Below are 17,940 nucleotides of genomic sequence, written 5' to 3'. Positions count from 1 at the left end.
CAGAGTAGGAGTATGTGTTATTTGCTGCATACCTTGACATTGTGAGTAAATGCATATGAACAGCCTGGCCATGAGTTCCTCACTTCAGCGGGCAGGGCAGTGCCAGGGCCATAATGAAAGTTTGCTGCTGTAGAATGAGTTAATAATGTCACATTTGGAGAGAATACACGAGCTGTTACACAGTTTTGAAAAACTCCTGTGGATTTATATGCCATTACATGAAGTTACAGGTGTTTTGGCTGCTGGTTAAATAGCAACAAACTGAATGTGAGTATTTCACAAATGGAAAAAAATAAATGGCAAAATGTGTGTAGTTGTGAAACAAATTGCAGCCCGTCTTTGGAAGGAGGGAGATTGTGGTCTCTTTTCAGTGTAACTTCAACCTTCAGGTTTTATCTTTTCCTTCTCTTCCCTGGCTTGTAGTTATTGGGAGACACACATTTGCCTTTCTGCTGCGTACACACTCCTTGTGGCGTTCATCTGCATTCTGATGATCACTCTTTCATTTCCTTGACTGTTTTGCTGCAGCCCTGGATCAAAATCTCACCACTCTGCACAGATCACTCTTTGGTCTGTCTTTTAGCCAGATTGAAGTGTAAGGAAGGACATTTCTCTAGCCTTAGTATATAACCTTATGGCCCTTTCCTCACTAACTTTCCTCGTCTCTTATTTTTACTTCTCATACACAGTGAAGATGTTCTGTGGATATAAACAGGTCTGTGCTGTTTGTATCACTGTTGAGATAATCCATCTATATCAGCCTAGAAGCTCATATGTCTGCATTTGGGCAAAAATCTGCCTTGGTTCTATCTGAATAGCTTTTTTGACTCTGATCCTGCTCTGAGAAAACATCCCCCATATGCATTTAGAGCAATTCTGGCTTGTATAAGTGTATGCTTTTAATAGGTATTTTATTTTTATTTTTCTTAAGAGCATTATTACCATTATTTTGCCTGTATTGGTGCCAAGAAAGAAAACTGCGAATGAAGGTGTTGCAGTCCTAGCTCTACTGACTAGAAGCCCCCACTAACTGGAGTGAGGCCAGAGCTCCACCTGAGAAGAGTGTTGCAGCCAGGGGTTACCATTCATGTGCTTTGCAGCTGCTTCTCTCTAGAAAAATGTCACATGGCAATATTTTTAAGTCTCTGATTGCCAAAGGTTAAGTCATATTTCGCTTTCTCTTTCCTTATTGCCCTTTCTGTGACTGAACAATAATACAGGCTGAGCAATTATCGTGTCTAGTTTCCATCAGAAACTCGTCAGGAAGTGAGCATCCAATTCTCTGGGTGGCTTTGAAAATTTCAGCCTGTAGCATTGAACATAAATTTGTCTTCATTTAAACCACACCTTAAGTGTACTTGTTCCGGAAAGAGAAGATGTGCCTGGCCATAATGAAAAACAAAGAAGTATTGTTATTAGCCACAGCCTATTTATGGCATTTCCCCCGGTGACTCAGAATGAATCATTAATGATTCCAAGGAAAAACGTTATCAGTCTGTCTCCTCTCTGCCTGCAGCGGGTGTGTGGGATTTAACAATCTGGTGAAATAGCAGTCTTTTCTCTTCATAGGCTGTGAGATCCCAGCTTCTTCACATTGGAACCATATGTTTGCTGTAACACCTACTCAAAGATTTTGGAGTTGACCAAGTGCATTTCTAGCAGCAGGTTAGAAAGAAATGACCTGGAGCAGAGCCCTTGCCAGCTGATCATAGCTCAGGGGCTGAGTAGCAGAACTAGGGAGGCTTAGGAAAGTTTTTTCAAGTTGATGAAGATGGAAATCATTCCACTCCTCATCATGCTGTTTCTGCTTCAGAGCAGCGGAATTGTCCTCTACACTGAAAAAAGTTCAGACGTGTATTCTCTGCTGTCGCTGCTGCTTGTGCAAAAGGGGGCAGATTTTGCTCTGTTTGATCCAGCTGAATGGTCTGAAGGGCTTCCTGCGTGTTACGAGGTCCTGGTCCTTGGTACTTTGCCAAGTATGAACCCCTTAGTTTGCAGTTTTCCATGTCAGTTTTCTGCCTTAGTCTAGAGGTCAGTTTATTTTCAATGGATTCAAGTGGTTTTGAGAGTGAAATGGAAATTATTCTTTCTAAATAATCTGCCTATGTCACATAAACAACTACCACAGAGCACGGCAGCCTTTTTGTGCTTCAGAATAAGGACTTCGGCAGGAATATATTCTGAAATTGTGTTTTGCTGTTTTGCTATCTTTGGAAAAAAGCAATCGACATGTAGTTTAATAATGAATGCAGTTGCCTTTGTGATCTTAACTTGGCTCCTGTTTGAGTTGTGTTATGATTATGTCTGAGAGCATAAATAGATTTTCTACTGATGCCTTTTTAAGAAAATCTTTTCTGGTAAATGTTTGTTTCTCATACTGAATGTACTTGTACGTGAGGGGGGGAGGAACAGTCATGCGAGTTTCTTGTTCTTCCATTCTGCCTTGGGGTTTTTTTTGTGATGGGAAAGTGAGGAGAAGACAGGAATGTTCACAGCTGTCTCTGGGACGACCTTCTACTGTCTGACCTTGTTGTCCTGCCAAGCCCCCCTGCAATTCCTGCTGCTGCCTGCTCCCATATTAGATGTTCTTTTTTATTTTCTTGTCCATTCTGTGAAACGAGCTTTGGGTTACTTCTGCCTTACTACTTTTATGCCTCTTGGGTATCCTCAAAGATACCTTTGCAATCTTGATAAGAGAGGATAGTTATATTCACCAGTAGTGACAGAAATATTTTGGTGCCTTTGAGATACTTGGGAGTTGGGGAATCTGCTTCATTTTTGACAGATTAAAACTTTTACAGCATTTTGGGAGTTTAAAACACAAAATTCATCAACTTCAGGTGAGTAGAGAGTGCAATGCAGAGAGGTCAACATCTGCAGGCATGTCTTCAGAGTTTCCAGGTGTCCAGGAAATGAGGCACGTGGTCAGATGTTATTTGAACTGGCTTGTCTTGTTTCAGAGAGTATTCTGTGACAGAAACAGGGATTTGATCAACTTCTCCATAGTGGTGTGCAGATGGCTTGAGCAGGTCCCTAATTCTGTATAGGAAAAATATCCCATACAAGTAAGCATTCATGGAGCCTGATAAGAAATTGGATAGCCCAGATTTGGGTTTTTATTAGTTGTGTTCCAGGATAATTACTTTTTTTTTCTTTTCTGTACAATGTTTATTACATTTGTATGCTTAATTAGAAAATTAAAGTACAAAACTGTTTCCTTTTTAATTTTGTATGTCTTACTTCAGGGAATCTGTATTCTTTTCTGAGTATGATTATGTCCTTAAGAATTATACAACTAACCACAAAATGTATTGAATTACCTGAAACAAAGATTGCAGTCCTTTTTTCTTAGGTGGGAATAAATCCATTTGATTTTGATATTACAGGGTTTGAAATTAGTATCTTTGGAGGGAAAAGCAGTCTCTGAAATTTGCCACCACATTGTTTTTCTCGTGCTACACTTGGTTTTTTTCTGTGGCTCTAAACTTGAGCATCACTTACTGAAGCTGTTTCACTTCTTGGTTAGACGATGGGAAGGTGGAGATCCAGGTGTATCCAACCAGAAGACACCGACCACTATCCTCCTAACTCCAGAGAGAAAGTTTCATAGCTTTGGCTATGCAGCAAGAGATTTCTACCATGACTTGGATCCCACTGAATCGAAGCACTGGTTGTATTTTGAAAAGTTTAAGATGAAACTACATACCACTGGTGTAAGTAAGAACCAAGTAGCATTTGCTACTCAAATAATTTTCCTCTGAACAGTACTAGATCCTTGCCTGAAGATTGTCAACTAGATGTGAAGCAGCTCTATTTCTAAGTTTAGAGGGTAAATTAAGCAAATGAAACTCTTCAGTTAACATGATTCATTTTGCTTCTCACTGCATTTGGCAACTGTATTTTGCCAGCCTTCTTTATAAATCTTAGAAGTTCAGTATCTACTTTGCTTAGATCTTCATGTCCTAATTTTCCTGGGTGAAATTCATAGCTGTCTGGGGAGTCTGCATGAGTTGGTTTGTTCTGTAAATCTAGTCAGCAGAAATGGAATATAAAAGCCATACTGAGCTCTAGTGCAGAGGAGCAGATTCACCCAGAATTTGTTGCCAGAACTGCAAGTACAAATTATGTTGTTAATTTGACGTTATTCCTATTGATTATATTTTTGTCTTTAATCCATTCTAGAGTTTTGGGAATCAGCCAGTACTTTCTGTGTTGAGGTGTTTTCTGGTTTCATGTGTTGGTGGGAAGCCAAAAATCTAGGCTTTTAGCTCTTAACTGGGCTTAAATTTCTTGCATGTGCAGCTTTGTTGCAATTAATTACAGATACACTTATTGCAATTATTTAATATTTAATCCATATTCCTCTCTCTGCCTGCAGTTATCTGTAGACATGGTAAGTGTTTAAAAACAAAGTCTAAATAAGCAGCAAAATGTCATGCTCCAGGAAATTCAAGTGATGAGTTAAATCCTCTTCAGAACAGTTTTGTCACTTTTTCCTAACCAGGTGGATAATAAGGATTCCCTTTCCTCAAGCAGTGGGAATAAATTTCATGTTTACCTTCTTTTAGTAACTTCCTGTTATTTTCTTTCATGTAGAATCTTACCATGGAGACAGATCTGACAGCTGCAAATGGCAAAAAAGTCAAAGCACTTGAGATATTTGCTTACGCTCTGCAATTCTTTAAAGAACAGGCCTTAAAGGTGAGGTAATACTTCCTTATCAAGATCTTCTGTATTTATAACTGGTATAAATATGAGCTTAACACTTTTAACCTTGCCAAGTTTTGACCTCAGTAGTATTTGATGTAAACAAAGCAAGGCAGGTGTAGAAACCGTGGGCAAGCTGTGGACTCGGAAGAGCTCACAATAGTCTGAAGTACTATTTTCCACTTCCCATTTGAAATGTCTATGGTCACAAGATTGTTTATTGTGTTCTCCAGTGAAATACATGGCCCCAGTAAACCGGTTTTGGGATTTAAAACCTCATGTAAACAGTCAGTTGTGAATTAAGTAAACATTGGCTTCAAAGGTGCCACTATAATGTCAACGTAAGCATAGCAGTTCCTGGGTCAAATCAGAATATTCATCCAAGCAAGCATTGTTTAAAAGAGCCTTGTTGCTAAAAGCTAACCTACTTTTTTGAATGGGTTTAATTTATTTTCTCTGAGATCTCAGTCTCTTCCTTATGGCTGCAGAGAAACAATCCTACCACTTCAATTCAAATACCTCATCATTTCAAAGACTTTTTAAACTGTTTTGTGGTTGGTTGTGGAGTCACAATGACTGTGAAGCTGTGCATATAGGGGGGAAATTCTTAGCAAATGTGAATGTGGTTGGGTACAATCCCGTATTTACTGTGCTGCCTGTTCAGGGCTATGTCCTTTCCTGATGTTAATAACTAAATCCCTGGCATTTATGAATAAATCCTGGAACTAATTAGACAAGCAATGTAAGTGAGCTGTTACTTTGGACTATAATCTGCCCGTTTCTGTTGCCTTGTGCAGTATAAAGGTACTACTTTTCCAGCATGGATTTTTGAACTGCAGCATAGCTAAACAAACACAACACCTTGGCTCAGCACATGCAGAAACATTTTTTTACGTTCTAAAGGCCTGTTGTTCACCTTTCTGAACCTTTCTGTGTTTGGATGGAGATTTAGATAGGACATACGGTAATGACATTTTACTTGGAACCTTTCCCAAAACATGTCAGTTTATCACCTAATTTGCAAATGCAGTACAGACTTTCCTCTTTTTAAGGGGAAAAAAAAGGACAATAAAAGTACTAAACTAGTTTTGAATGTTTGCTTAAAGCAAAATTTTGAAGGAGCCATCAGTCATTTTTTTAAAGGGGGTTAACTGTAACTTCCCCTTGTTAACTGCATTGTAAAACGTTGATTTAAAGGTAAGTGGTGTATAAAGAAGTAATTGAAAAATCCAGTTTGTAAAACATAATGTTCATCAGTGGTACTTCAAATATTTTTCTGTCTGTTAATCAAGATGTGTGAATTCTTGAAGCCAACAGCAAATACCACACCGAGACTAGGAATGTATATAAATGTTTTGTAGCACTCTGTAAATTGCTGCTTTTGCAAAAACCAAATTTTCTACTTTGTGTTAGCAGTAAAATTTTCTATAGGTCTCCTTGAGAAAGCTTCAACCCTAATCCCACCTTTTGGCACAGTAAAGCATTCTTGACAGGTTGGAAGTAATCCTGACTCGTAGCACAGATGTAACAGGAAGAAAATTGAAAAGAAAGAGTTACTGTTACTGGAGCCAGCAGAAAATAATATTTTCTTGTAAAGTAGACACCTATGATTTTGCATTCACCTCTATTTTCCTTTTATTTAGGAGCTCAGTGACCAAGGAGGCTCAGATTTCGAAAACACTGAAGTAAGATGGGTTATTACAGTGCCTGCTATTTGGAAACAGCCTGCAAAGCAGTTTATGAGACAAGCTGCCTACAAGGTAATATTACAGGCTGAATGTAGAAATGCCCCTTTAAAGCCCTAGTTAGTAGGCTAAATGATAAACTGTAGTTGGGACAATTAGCTCTAGTATAAACTGTATAAATAATGGTTTAGAAATATTGAAAGAGGAGTTAACTCTACCAAGCAGTAGCTTAAGCTATATGTATTCACCTCTTAAATGCCTTTTTCTTTCTATTTACTTTCATATGTTCATGTCCCTCACTGTAGACTGATATTTTAGTCATCCTGAACAATATATTTGAGCTGAATTCAGTGCACATGGAACAGATGTAGTTTTGAGACCCAAGGGAAAGTTGATTTTAAAATACTGGACACAGTTTTGTTTTGTTAACTTTCACAGACTTTTAAAGTAAAAAAGGAAAAAAAAAAGAGGGAAAGCAAAGAGCCTCCTTGGTGGGACTTTTTTTCCAGTTCCCATTTTCCCACAGTAGGAATGAAAGGACTCTGAACTGGATAGTCTGGATATAAAATTAAATTCAACTGTTATTTTCACCAGTAAGGGGTTTATCTGCATTTAACTCCTTCCCCACAACTGCCCCCCGGATATGTCCACTTTCGGTGTGCATGTCCTTTATTTCAGTTTCAGTTTGTGTCTTTAATACACGAGATGTGCATTTTCATCAGCATATTCATTTTCAGTTTGGGGTTTTTGGTTTTTTTGGGGGGGTTTTTTGTTCTTTGGGTTTTTTTAATTTTTGGTCGGAGACTTGCGTAACGCATTGGCAGCAGCTGTGTGATGCACGGTTCATAAAATATCTATCAGTTCATGAGTAATTTGCTGAGTGGTCCTGGGAAGCACCCAGATTTTTCTAACTCTGTTTCTAACTATCTCTAATGTTGAGCAACATTTTTCTTAACAGTCTGTATTGTGGGATTGCTAATGCTAGTGCCAGAAGCAAAACACTCTTAAAGTTCTGATGGAAGGACACGGTTGTAGGTAAATCTGAAACACTAGAGACCCATTCATTATCTCTGTATATTGTTGTCTGCCTGCTGTCTGTGTGCATGTGTGCTCGTGAAGTGGGAGCTGTGGAAGGAGCAGGGCAGGGTAAGGTAGATCTCTTGGCATTTCTCATTTGTGGCGCAATGGAATGTTGTTAATTAGTGTCTGTGTCTGTGGTTGTGTCTGTGATTGTGTACTTTTATGGGCAAGCTTGATAAACAGCAAGGACTGACGAGGCTTTTAACTCGGGGTGTGTGATCAGTTGCAGGAAAACATGAATTTAGGGAAATAATTGATGTTAACTTGGCACACGGTTGATTGTTTTTAAAGTAGTGGGGATGAAGAAACAAATGCAGAAAAGTGAGAATTCTGCATTGCCATTCAGTCCTTCAGATTCCTCTTGCTGGATCCAACACATTCCTCAAACCAGTATGTACAGATGGATCAGAAGTTGCAGCTCTTGTTGCTAGCTGTTGGAAGATGCAGGCATCTTGAAAATGAGCACTTTTGTTGTAAGAGTAATCGGCACATCCTGTAGAGAGAAGTGTGAAAAGGCAGTGGTAGAAACCCTGTTACTGGAAACACACTGCAGTACAACCACTAGTGCAAGCTGAGAGTTAACTAGTGGGAAACGTTAATGAGCTGTGAAAATCTGCTGAGTAATCTGTGAGAAGCAGAGGTAGCTCTAAGAGAGCAAAACCACTAACAGCTTCAGTCACTGCTTCACAATGTAAAGCCTAGCCTTTCTGGAATGGTTAAGTACTTGTCTAGGCAAAGCTAATGGAATTAATCAAGTAGAGTAAGAAGTGTTGGAAATCTGCTGCTGTTCTCAGCATCCATCAGCTTTTGAACTGATGGTGCACAGTCTCAGTGCACCTCTGACATCCCCTCATCTCTGTTTTGCCTTAGACAAAACATTGCTGACCTGGAACTCTTAATCTGCCCAAGGGCTCCTGCAGTGTCCCCTTCCAGCTGCTGTGCTGCTTTCTCATTGAATGGGTGATCTGGGTGGTTCCCTTCAGCTCACAGTTCTTCCTCTCTCTTCCCATGCAGCCTATCCAAATCCTGCTAATTCTGTCTGCATGACAGCTTTTCCTTTTTGTGCTGCTGAGCTTTCATCCAAGATGTCAGTGATTTTGCATCTTGGTTACTCCAACATCATTTCTTTGGCTTTTGGCAGCTGTCATGTGACCTGGTTTGTATCTCTTCAGAATATTGCCACTAAAGACTTTTGTAGCCTCATATTTGACAGGGAATCAACCTACATTTGACTCCATCTGTGTCATCTCGTGCATAAGCTGCATGTCCTGGACATGAGTATCTGTATTGCTTACTCAGTTTCCTCTTCTTTCTAAAATGCTGGGGTTTTTCATGCCTACAAAAACTTGACTGTGATTAGTCTGTTTATATGGGAAAACTACTCCTCATTGCTTCATGCTGTTACTCTGCCTGCCCAATCTGTATCCATCTGTTGTTCTTTGTGTATCCTTAACTCTTTTTATACCTGAGTTATTATTACCTCTTTGAAGCAGGTATTTGTTTGTTCTCATTTATCTTGCTCTCTGGGGCCTCCTGAGGGACTAAGTCTGGTAGGATGTAGAAAGTTGCATGTCTTTACAACTTACTTTGCTGAATCAGAATTGCTTTATTTCTGAATAACAGGTGCTTCTTCCTGTCCCTCCTGCTTAATTCCTGTGTGTCCAGAGATGGTTCTAAAGCTGTGTGACACTTGATAAGGTCTGGTCACAACTGGAGAGAGCTCTGGGGCAAGAGCAGAGTGTCAACTCTGTAGGACCCACTTAGGCTTGTTTCCTTTCCCAAAACTTGTCTGCTGGGATTAATGTGTGTTGCATCACTGTTTGTTACATCCTGAATAATGATTCTTAGGATTCTTAGTCAGGTTTGTCATTGTCCTCACCAGTAAAATATAAGGTATCATAAATAGCATTAACTTTTCTTGTTTCTGTGTCCCATTAACTTGTCTTGTTTCTGTCTTGCTCTGTTTCAAATTCTTTGCTTTGGTGTAGTTCTGTCAGAAGTGCTGTATTTGCCAGTATTAGAAAAAAATCCATTCTCATGAAGAACTCACATTGTGACTAATAAATTCAAATTGCTGATACATTTTCTTATTTGGAAGTCCTTGTCAGCATGGTCCATTTGGACAGCACGTGGGAGGACTCCACCCTGTTTGTGTGGATGGGACCTGTCCTTGTTGCTGTCCTTGCAGAGGGAACTCAATGCAACTACCTGCACTGGGCCTGAGGTTTAGACCCCAAAATGCAAGAATGGCTTAGGCATGGAAGCAAACCACTTCCTGCTCTTGAGCATGGCCTGGCACTTACAGCCTCATCAGAATTACACGTGAACTTGGATCCCACCTCTGTGTTACCTGAGGTCCTACTGACACAAGAAAATTCATTGTTTTGTTAGTCTTGTATTACTGATGACAAAAAAACCAACCCAGTGTGTCCACTAGTAGAGAGGTGAAACTTTAAAAGTAGTCAAGAACATTTGTGTAGGAACGCTTTATATCCAGGCAGGCAGGAATTGTTGGTTCAGCATTAGCAGCACTTTGCTGTTGTAATATATTACTGTGAGCAGCACTGTTAATCCCTTATCCAAATGGGATTCAGGCACTGCAGGTTGTCTATTAGAGGAACACAGGATCCAATACTCTTGGCACGTTGTTTCTTTTTAGTAAAGACATTCTTCCAGCTCATCTTTCAATACACATTCCTTGGGCACAGTAAGTGCAGAGCAGAATCTGCAGGCTGCAATTCCTTGAACATGCTAATAGGAGTAAAGTTTTAAGGAAGAGTTTGGAGTGTGACAGAAGTATGGGAATGCAGAAGCTATAAAATAAGGAAGTAAAACATGGCATAACAAATGCACTCAGGGCAGAGAGAAGGAAAGGGAAGGATGTTGCATTTTCATAAACTTGCCCAAAATATTCTGTAGGCTTGCAAACATCACTCATTTGGTCTACTTTGAAATATTGAGGGTTTTTTTCTTTTTAATATGAACTGTTGATTTTGAAATGGAGTTATAGAGCTCTGAAGTAGATTTATCTTTCAGTTAAAAATAGCAAATAAAATCATTTGCATGGTAAGCTCGTATAAACAAAAAGAGAGGTAGTCTAAGTTATAGGCTTAAGTATATGAGCCTGAAATTCTGGAGGCTTTCTTTAACCAGCTACTATGCTGGATGTTTATTATTGTTTTCATATCTGTTTTGTCATGGAATGTGCATGATGGGAATTACTTAACACATTGTGTTGGGGTTCACATTACATTACATCTGTCAGTACTAGCTTGCTCTGTAGAAACCTTTAGAGAAAAATAAACAAATCTGATGAAAGATTGATGGGACAGCACCTAAAATTCCTTGCTGATAAAAACGTGATGTGAAGTATGTTTGGTTTTTTAAAAAGATGACTAGAGAGACTTAACCAGATTGTAATCTGTGAAGCTGAGCTACACCTACTCCTTCATAAGTCTGTTCTTCGATACAGAAAACACATGCAACTGAAGTTTATTTGTGTAGGGACAGTGTGAGGCTTCTGCTATAAACCACATATAAAGGTGTAAGCAGCACTAGGAAGCTGGTGGGTTTTTTTTAAACAGTACTTGTTAGTGAGGCAGATGAGGCAGAAGTGTGTTCATACATCAACTACCTTGATTATTCGTAGCTTCTGGGGGATCTCTTGAGTCTGTGCTTTCACTTTTGTGATATTAAGATCCTTTTAATCATAAGGATTAAAATGTTTATTGAGTGATGTGTTAGGGAGGATTCTGCATCTTGTAGCTGTGTTTAGTTAGGAAAAGGTGGCTAATTGAGGGGTGGAGATTACAGAGTGGAAAATGTGTACTGATCAATCTCTGCTTACACATTGTAGTTACTCAGACAGGTTCACGGGAAAGCAGAGGCAGTTGACAAAGCCATCTGCTAACCTAGTCCTACATTTCTGTTTGTCCACCTCTGTGCCACAAGTTGCAACATTTGGAGAATTTCTTTTTCTTTTGCTATCCAAGTAAATAAAAAGGTTTTCATAGCATTCTGTCAGAGTGCATCTGTGCTTATCTTCTAAAGCTTTGAAATACATTTCACAGGATCTTAGACATTGCCTGAGAGGTCACTGAAGCCAACAGAAATAACGAAAAATTAAATTCTTCATTCTGCTTGGTGGAAAGAATGTCTAGATGGGGTTTACCAACCAAAAGAAGAAAATGATGGTCTGAAAGGATGTAAACTACAACCATTAGGGAAAGACAGAAGTCCACAAACAAATGTAAATTAATGTGGACAAGATCTAAAACTTGCGTGTTTGATTGTTTTTAATCAGTTCATAGAAAGGACAATGGTGAAGGATAATAGATAGGTCTAAAAGACATCTTAGATGCCAGTATTAAGTTACAGAGAAAAGAAATAGAAGGTGAAATTGGAACTGTAGTGAAAAATATTAAGGAAAATCAGAAAGCCCAAGGTACAGAATAAGATGCAACTAACAGAAAAGAGCAAGCCTGTCGTTTTCTCTGTGAAAGTCCACTCAGTCAGGCCACTTGTGTCTGAACCATAAAGACCTACAATGAGGATATTTCAAAATACAGAAAAGGAGAGAGCTTGACACACTAGAAATGTGAAACTAGACTTAAATAGGAAGAGTCAGGCTTTGCTGTTGTGGTAACTGATGCATGCCCATGGTACAAAAAAGCATTTTTAGAATATTATAACATGAAAAATTGAAAAGCTTATGAGAATTTAATGGCTTCATTTTTCTAATGCACGCTAGTCATGAAACTTGCAAGTAATGTTCTCCTGCACCTTGGGGAATATAATGTAATGCAGCAAAAAATTCTTGGTAATGCCACTTGGAGCTAAGCTTTCATTTGTGCAACAAATGTGATCTGTGGCAACAATCCCTTGGGAATGAGCTGCAGCAACATCACCTTAATGAAATATGAACTGAATGCCACTGTGGTCCCATCAACTTGTCAAAAACATAACCTCCACCTTACCACGTTATCATTCAGCAATATGTGACTCAGCTTTAGTAATGCTAATTTGGATTTATTTGTGGTTCCGGTACCTGAGAAACTTCTGGGGGAATGAAAGGGCAGAGGCACAACAAAACAAGCAATTTGGAGATTTTTTTTGCACAGAGAAAAGCATTGGTAATTTCATAGTCTTGCGGTTGTTCTTACCTAATAAAGGATCCAGGTGCTTCTCCCTAGAAACCTCTGTCTATATTTCTGGGATTACTTCTGAGACCAAACTGTGATAGACTAGATCTGGTGTCCTAGGTAAGGTCTTCTGTAACTATTGATATTCTTTTATATCTCACAAATACAAGAAATCCTTTTCTCTCTCATAATGATCCTGAAATCAAGTGCCTTGCCTGTGTGTAGCAAGAAATTATCTTTCTTATGGGCAGTTCACAGAAGCTTTTTGAGAAATAAGCACAGGTAAACTGCAGAACCTTCTCCATGAATTTTAAACAAAAGTGCTGCTTCATGATAGGTAGCCAATGGTCTTAATTCAGGTATATCCTTCCTTATGCTCCACTTTCCTTCCTAAAGGAAAAAAAAAAGGTTTTATAGGTTAAAAAAGGGAAACCGTAATACAAAATCCAGAAGACCTGACAAGTAGACAGTCCTGAATAATTCCAAATTCAGGTTAAAATAAAAGAATAGATTATAAAAATAATCTATAAAATATAAAGTATAGAAATGCTCAGGTAAAGCAGTCTGTACTCTTAGCTGGGTAGTAGCAACACCAGGAAAAATAAATTGAGGCAATCAGACTGTTCTTACCAAAGGCATTTATCTCAATAAGACAGCCTAGCCATCTATAACAAACTGCTTCATCTAATCAGTGACCACACAAATGCAGCAGTTCTGGCTGTAGCCAATGCAATTCCACAAATTCATTATTTTGAGTGTGCTGAAAATAAAAGTCACACTTCATTAGAGCTCCAGGTGCCCCATTTATTTTCTTGCTTTTCAGAATGAGATAATGCCATAGTTTCTAGACAGCCATTAAGAGGGAGAAATGTTACAGGCTGTACATTATTTCTTGTCATAGGAATAGCTTTACTGATAGGTTGGTAAACAGAAGTGAACTATCAAATGGGTTCTGCTTTGGTTCAAAGCACCTTGCTAAGTAGTGGGATCAGCTGCAGGACTGGCAGCCAGCATGATTATTCAGAATACAAGTACCCCTCATCCCAACAAACTTCACAAATAGCTCCACTGAAAACCTTGGTGTTGAGTTGGATACTCAGAAGTTGATGCATTTGCTTTAGGGGGTGGTTTCACAAAATTTAGTCCAAGTGACTTGTAAAATGTTTTATAGGAAGCATGTAGCAGAGCTGAATGCAAAAAACTGGGCTTGAAGTCCATATCTGCTATTTCAGACAGCATTCTCATACTTTTAAGCATAAAGACCATATTTTAACTCTACAATGAAATACAGGAAAATGAATTTATTAGGAACTGAATTTTTCTCACTGACAAGACATTGGACTGAGGCAGATTTTTTTTGAGTGCAGGTTGTGTTAATATTGTAAACTCAGCTTGTGCATCCTTGATACATTAATTTCTTTCAATATGTTGTAGTCACTTTTTAAATGACTGGTGGCTGGTATTTAAGGTTAAAGGACTGCTTACAGCTGTTGTGCTCTATATATTTTCAGATTAAAAAAAAAGTGCGCTGTGACAAATGTTTCCTTTTGATCCCAAGACACTTAAACAAAAGTTCTAATTGCAGTCCATACAGAAACCTGTGAGGACCTGAATAGCTGCAGGCTTGTAGCAGAGGCTGGTTGGTACTGCTGTCATGCTGTCAGACACAATGGGCTCCCTCTCACTGATACACTCAAGGATTTGACAGGAAAGTCACAAAGACAAGGGATTAAAAAGTGTGTAGGTCTTTGGCCTTTGGGAAGGATTTCTGGTCTTTCTCAGTGTAGAATACCTGCAACATTTTAGAATCCTGGAAGCACTAAGTGGAAGTGCTTGTTGGAGATTATCTAGTCTGTCCTTCCATTTGAAGCCAACACCAACTCAGTAGTGGCTCTCTTTAGCCAAGTTGTAAAAATCTCCAAGGACAGAGATGCCTATTTGAGCAGCTGTTCTGGTGCTGCATCACCTTTCTAGTAAAAAGGAGGTTTTATAATACCCAACTTGAAGTCTAAGAGCTGCAATATGTGGCTGTTGCCCCTCATTATATCTCCTGGCAAGACTGAGAGTAAGTTGTGTTCTGCTGCCTTTGTAACTGCCCTTCAGATAGCTGCACGCAGCTGTTAGGCTGCTCCTTGGCCACCAAGAGTTTCTTCCACCATAAAACTAATTTTAATTATAAATAAAATCTAATCTAAATCTCTTGCTCCTTCAACATACGGGTTCATGTGCAACTCTGAAATGGGGAGTAGTGTTACTATTAACTGGAATTAATTCGTATGTTGTCTGGTGATGTTCACCACACCAGTGATACAGGTGCAAATATGAAGCACCTTATTATTGTCTATCCTGATTACCTGCAGGTTAGAAGGTTTCACCTAAAAACTCCTTTCACAGAAGTTCACAGCTTGTGAGTTCTGTTTGAAGTTGGAGCAGCAATAAGTTCAGGCTAGGTGAAGACTGTGGGAAGGTTGTGAATTTTCTGTGGGTTAGTTACTTTGTACAAGCTTCTGGTATGGGCAAGCCCTGGGAATTCAGAAAGCACTGCAAATCCTATGCTCTGGTATTTTAAAAGCAGGGAAATAGTGTATAAATGTATAGTAGCAGTATCTACGTCCTCATGGCAGAAGGGAAGATATCTACAGTATCAGAAGACAGGTCTCAGGATAATCCCAAAATCCTAAGGACAGTTTAAAGGCCGATTTTTACACTGGGGTTCATCCTTCTATGTCTTTCATGTTACTTAATCCCTCATACTTGTGCAAAGCAAAAAGAACTATTACAGGGATCTATTAATTTCCAGTTTTGTGTCCCCTCCCTTAAAACGGTGGCTTTTCCACTTTTCATCTTCCATAGCTTATCTGCAAAATGAAGTTACTTCTATTTAACCATAGCCTGAGAATTCATTTATGCTTTCTCAAGCAGTTTTCTCACAGAGATGAGTATCTTTGTCTTGTCACTTCACTGTACAGAAGGGGGAACTGACACTGAAGGAATTCTGCAGCTGTGATAATTATCCACTATTTTCTCACTCGTGAAATGCAAAGTATGAGTGGCACCTGATCAGACTAGGATCTGTGCCATAAGCCTAATTTTAGCTCAACCAGCAATAATAGTGTGAAAACGTGTGCATCTATGTATATCTATAATGTATACCCATGTATGTGTAGAAAATGTTGTGTAAGAGAAAGCCAAATGCTCTTGGTTCTGCAAAACCTGCCTCTATGACATTGTAAATGTCAGATCTTTGCAGTGTCAACCACCACCCAAACACTGTGTTGACTGGATTAAAAAAAAAAAAAAAGTTAGTATTGAGTTTTCATTTAGGCTCTTAAATCCAGAGGATAAATTTTTGAGAGCAGGGGAGCACCCAGCAGCTCTTCTTCCTGCCTTTGGCAAACCCAGCCTCTTTGCTGTGGTCACTAAGAGGAATCTTTGAAAATCCTGTTTATTTTGTGGCTGTTCAGCAATTTTAAGCATCTATCTTTGAACAGATAAGGGGACAGAGATAACTGGGCTGTCTGACCTCACTGTATTCTGTTTATACATGATATTTACTGTACTGCAGCGCTCTTCATTACTCTGAAGTCTAAAGGCAAAGCATTGGTGTATGTGATGTTGTAGTGATTTTCAAACATTCTTTGTGAAGGCTTCTCAAGGCTGAAGATCTAGCAAAACTGCATGCACTTTGCTTTTCCTGCAGCTTTGTGATATCCACTTGCCCCACTCCCGGCCAGCTGAGCTCCCCCTGGTGCGCCTCTTTGGGATAGTGCTGTCTTTTCCCATATTGCTCATCTTCTTTCCTGGCGTGTTCTGCCTCCCTAATTAGATCTCAGTCGTTTATTTGCGACAGCTCAGTTTGACGGCACGGAACTGGAGAAAGTGCTAGCTAGTGAAAAAGGAGGAGGATTAGAGGAGCTCACTTAGCAAGGCACTAAGCGGATGGTGTTACCATGAATCCCTTCACACAATGAACTGAATAGTTTAAACGCCCTCGATTGCACGAGGCACTTCATTTCCAACCATTCTTTTGTCTCGCCTTCATTCAATTGCACAATACTTTCTTCGTGCTGCCTGCACGGTGCTTAACTTGCAATCATGCCTTTCTTATTGTTACTAATTACAATAAATATCTTGGAAAATAGCAAAATGTTGATGTTAATTCTCAGCTTCTGTGGTTTTGGCTGAATGATATTGTCCTGCCCAGCTTTGTTTCCTAATGAACCATGGTATCTTTATGGAGCTGTTTCATGGGATCCAACGTCGAAATTTTGTCTCTGGTGCCTACAAATGGGGCTTTAGTGGTAAAACACATTTGAAAGGTTCTTTCTACCAATCAGAAGAATGGATCATTGCACTCACCTGGCCTGCAGCGTTGCTGCAGAAGTGACTAAAGTAATACAGTTGGTGAAGGTGAAAAATTGTGAAAGAAGAGTGGGGACCCAAGGCTGTGGTGGAGCTGCGATGTAGCTGTCCCTGCAGCTTCTGCATGTGCTACGTGTCACAGGTAGAAATAGAAGCTTGCTCTTTGGCCAAGGCTAGCATTTGGCTGGGACACTGAACTGGAGTTCTGGGGTTATGGAGGAATTTCCTACCTTTTTGTGGGTTCCTACGCAAAGTTAGAAAAGATTCTTTAGTCTGTGCGCCTTGTTTTTGCAACTGTGTAATGAGAGTGATTCTTTTGTACATGTTTATCTGTTTATTCTATTTATGCTTCACTTCTGTATCTAGAAATGTCCTATTAATTGTGAATGCAGTGCTTACAGCCCTGAGGCAGTACTGAATTAGGTCTTAGATGACTACAAAATATATCAAAGCAGGAAATTAGAATTCATCCAGTCAGTTCTTTCAGTCAGCTTTATAACTCAAAGAAACAGGTGCATTCCATGTAAGGTATGTTCCTTGTGTTACAAATCAGTGGTCAGGCTTTTTTTTTTTCTTTCCTTTAAAAAGATATCTGATGTATCTCTCTGAAAAAACCTCTTAACTGTTGCTTTCTGTAGTTTGAAAGAGTAGTAATAGGAAATGTGAACCTTGTCAATGATGGTGTATTTCCTAACATACTATTTCTTTTGAGGTCACTGTGGTGTAATAAATAAAGTCTGAAAGAACAACAGCATTCCTACCTGGCTGTGGAGGACTACAGCTAAATGCTGATTACAGCAGCTTTCAGAGATGGGATCTTTTCATCTAGGCCTACCTGATGGCTTTCGTTTTCTTTTGAAAAGGTTCAGACTATGTAGAATATTCTACTATAATGCTGTCTTTAAGGTCATATATGGGGCAGTATTAAAACAATATAAAAGAACATTGCTTTTCTTTGCTGTGTG

General features: G+C 39.2%; 1 protein-coding gene and 1 long non-coding RNA gene across 3 annotated transcripts in view; one reads left to right on the top strand and one right to left on the bottom strand.

Moving 5' to 3' along the window:
- HSPA12A (heat shock protein family A (Hsp70) member 12A) overlaps positions 1-17,940 on the top strand; it is a 55,254-nt gene that overhangs the window by 19,831 nt on the left and 17,483 nt on the right. For both annotated transcript variants that reach the window (XM_032695445.1, XM_032695444.1), the window contains 3 exons: positions 3,527-3,713; positions 4,597-4,701; positions 6,351-6,467. In XM_032695445.1, the coding sequence (XP_032551336.1) occupies positions 3,527-3,713; positions 4,597-4,701; positions 6,351-6,467 (409 nt within the window). The remainder of the gene's footprint in view (positions 1-3,526; positions 3,714-4,596; positions 4,702-6,350; positions 6,468-17,940) is intronic.
- LOC116790470 lies at positions 12,881-17,108 on the bottom strand. The gene is made up of 3 exons (XR_004358369.1): positions 16,973-17,108; positions 16,137-16,499; positions 12,881-13,003 (listed from the first exon to the last, which is right to left on the bottom strand). It is a non-coding gene; the product is annotated as an uncharacterized LOC116790470 (long non-coding RNA).

Source organism: Chiroxiphia lanceolata, chromosome 8 (genome assembly GCF_009829145.1).
Source record: "Chiroxiphia lanceolata isolate bChiLan1 chromosome 8, bChiLan1.pri, whole genome shotgun sequence".
Classification (NCBI taxonomy): domain Eukaryota; kingdom Metazoa; phylum Chordata; class Aves; order Passeriformes; family Pipridae; genus Chiroxiphia; species Chiroxiphia lanceolata.
The sequence above is the reverse complement of the archived record's forward strand: the minus strand, read 5'-3'. Positions and strand labels throughout refer to the sequence as shown.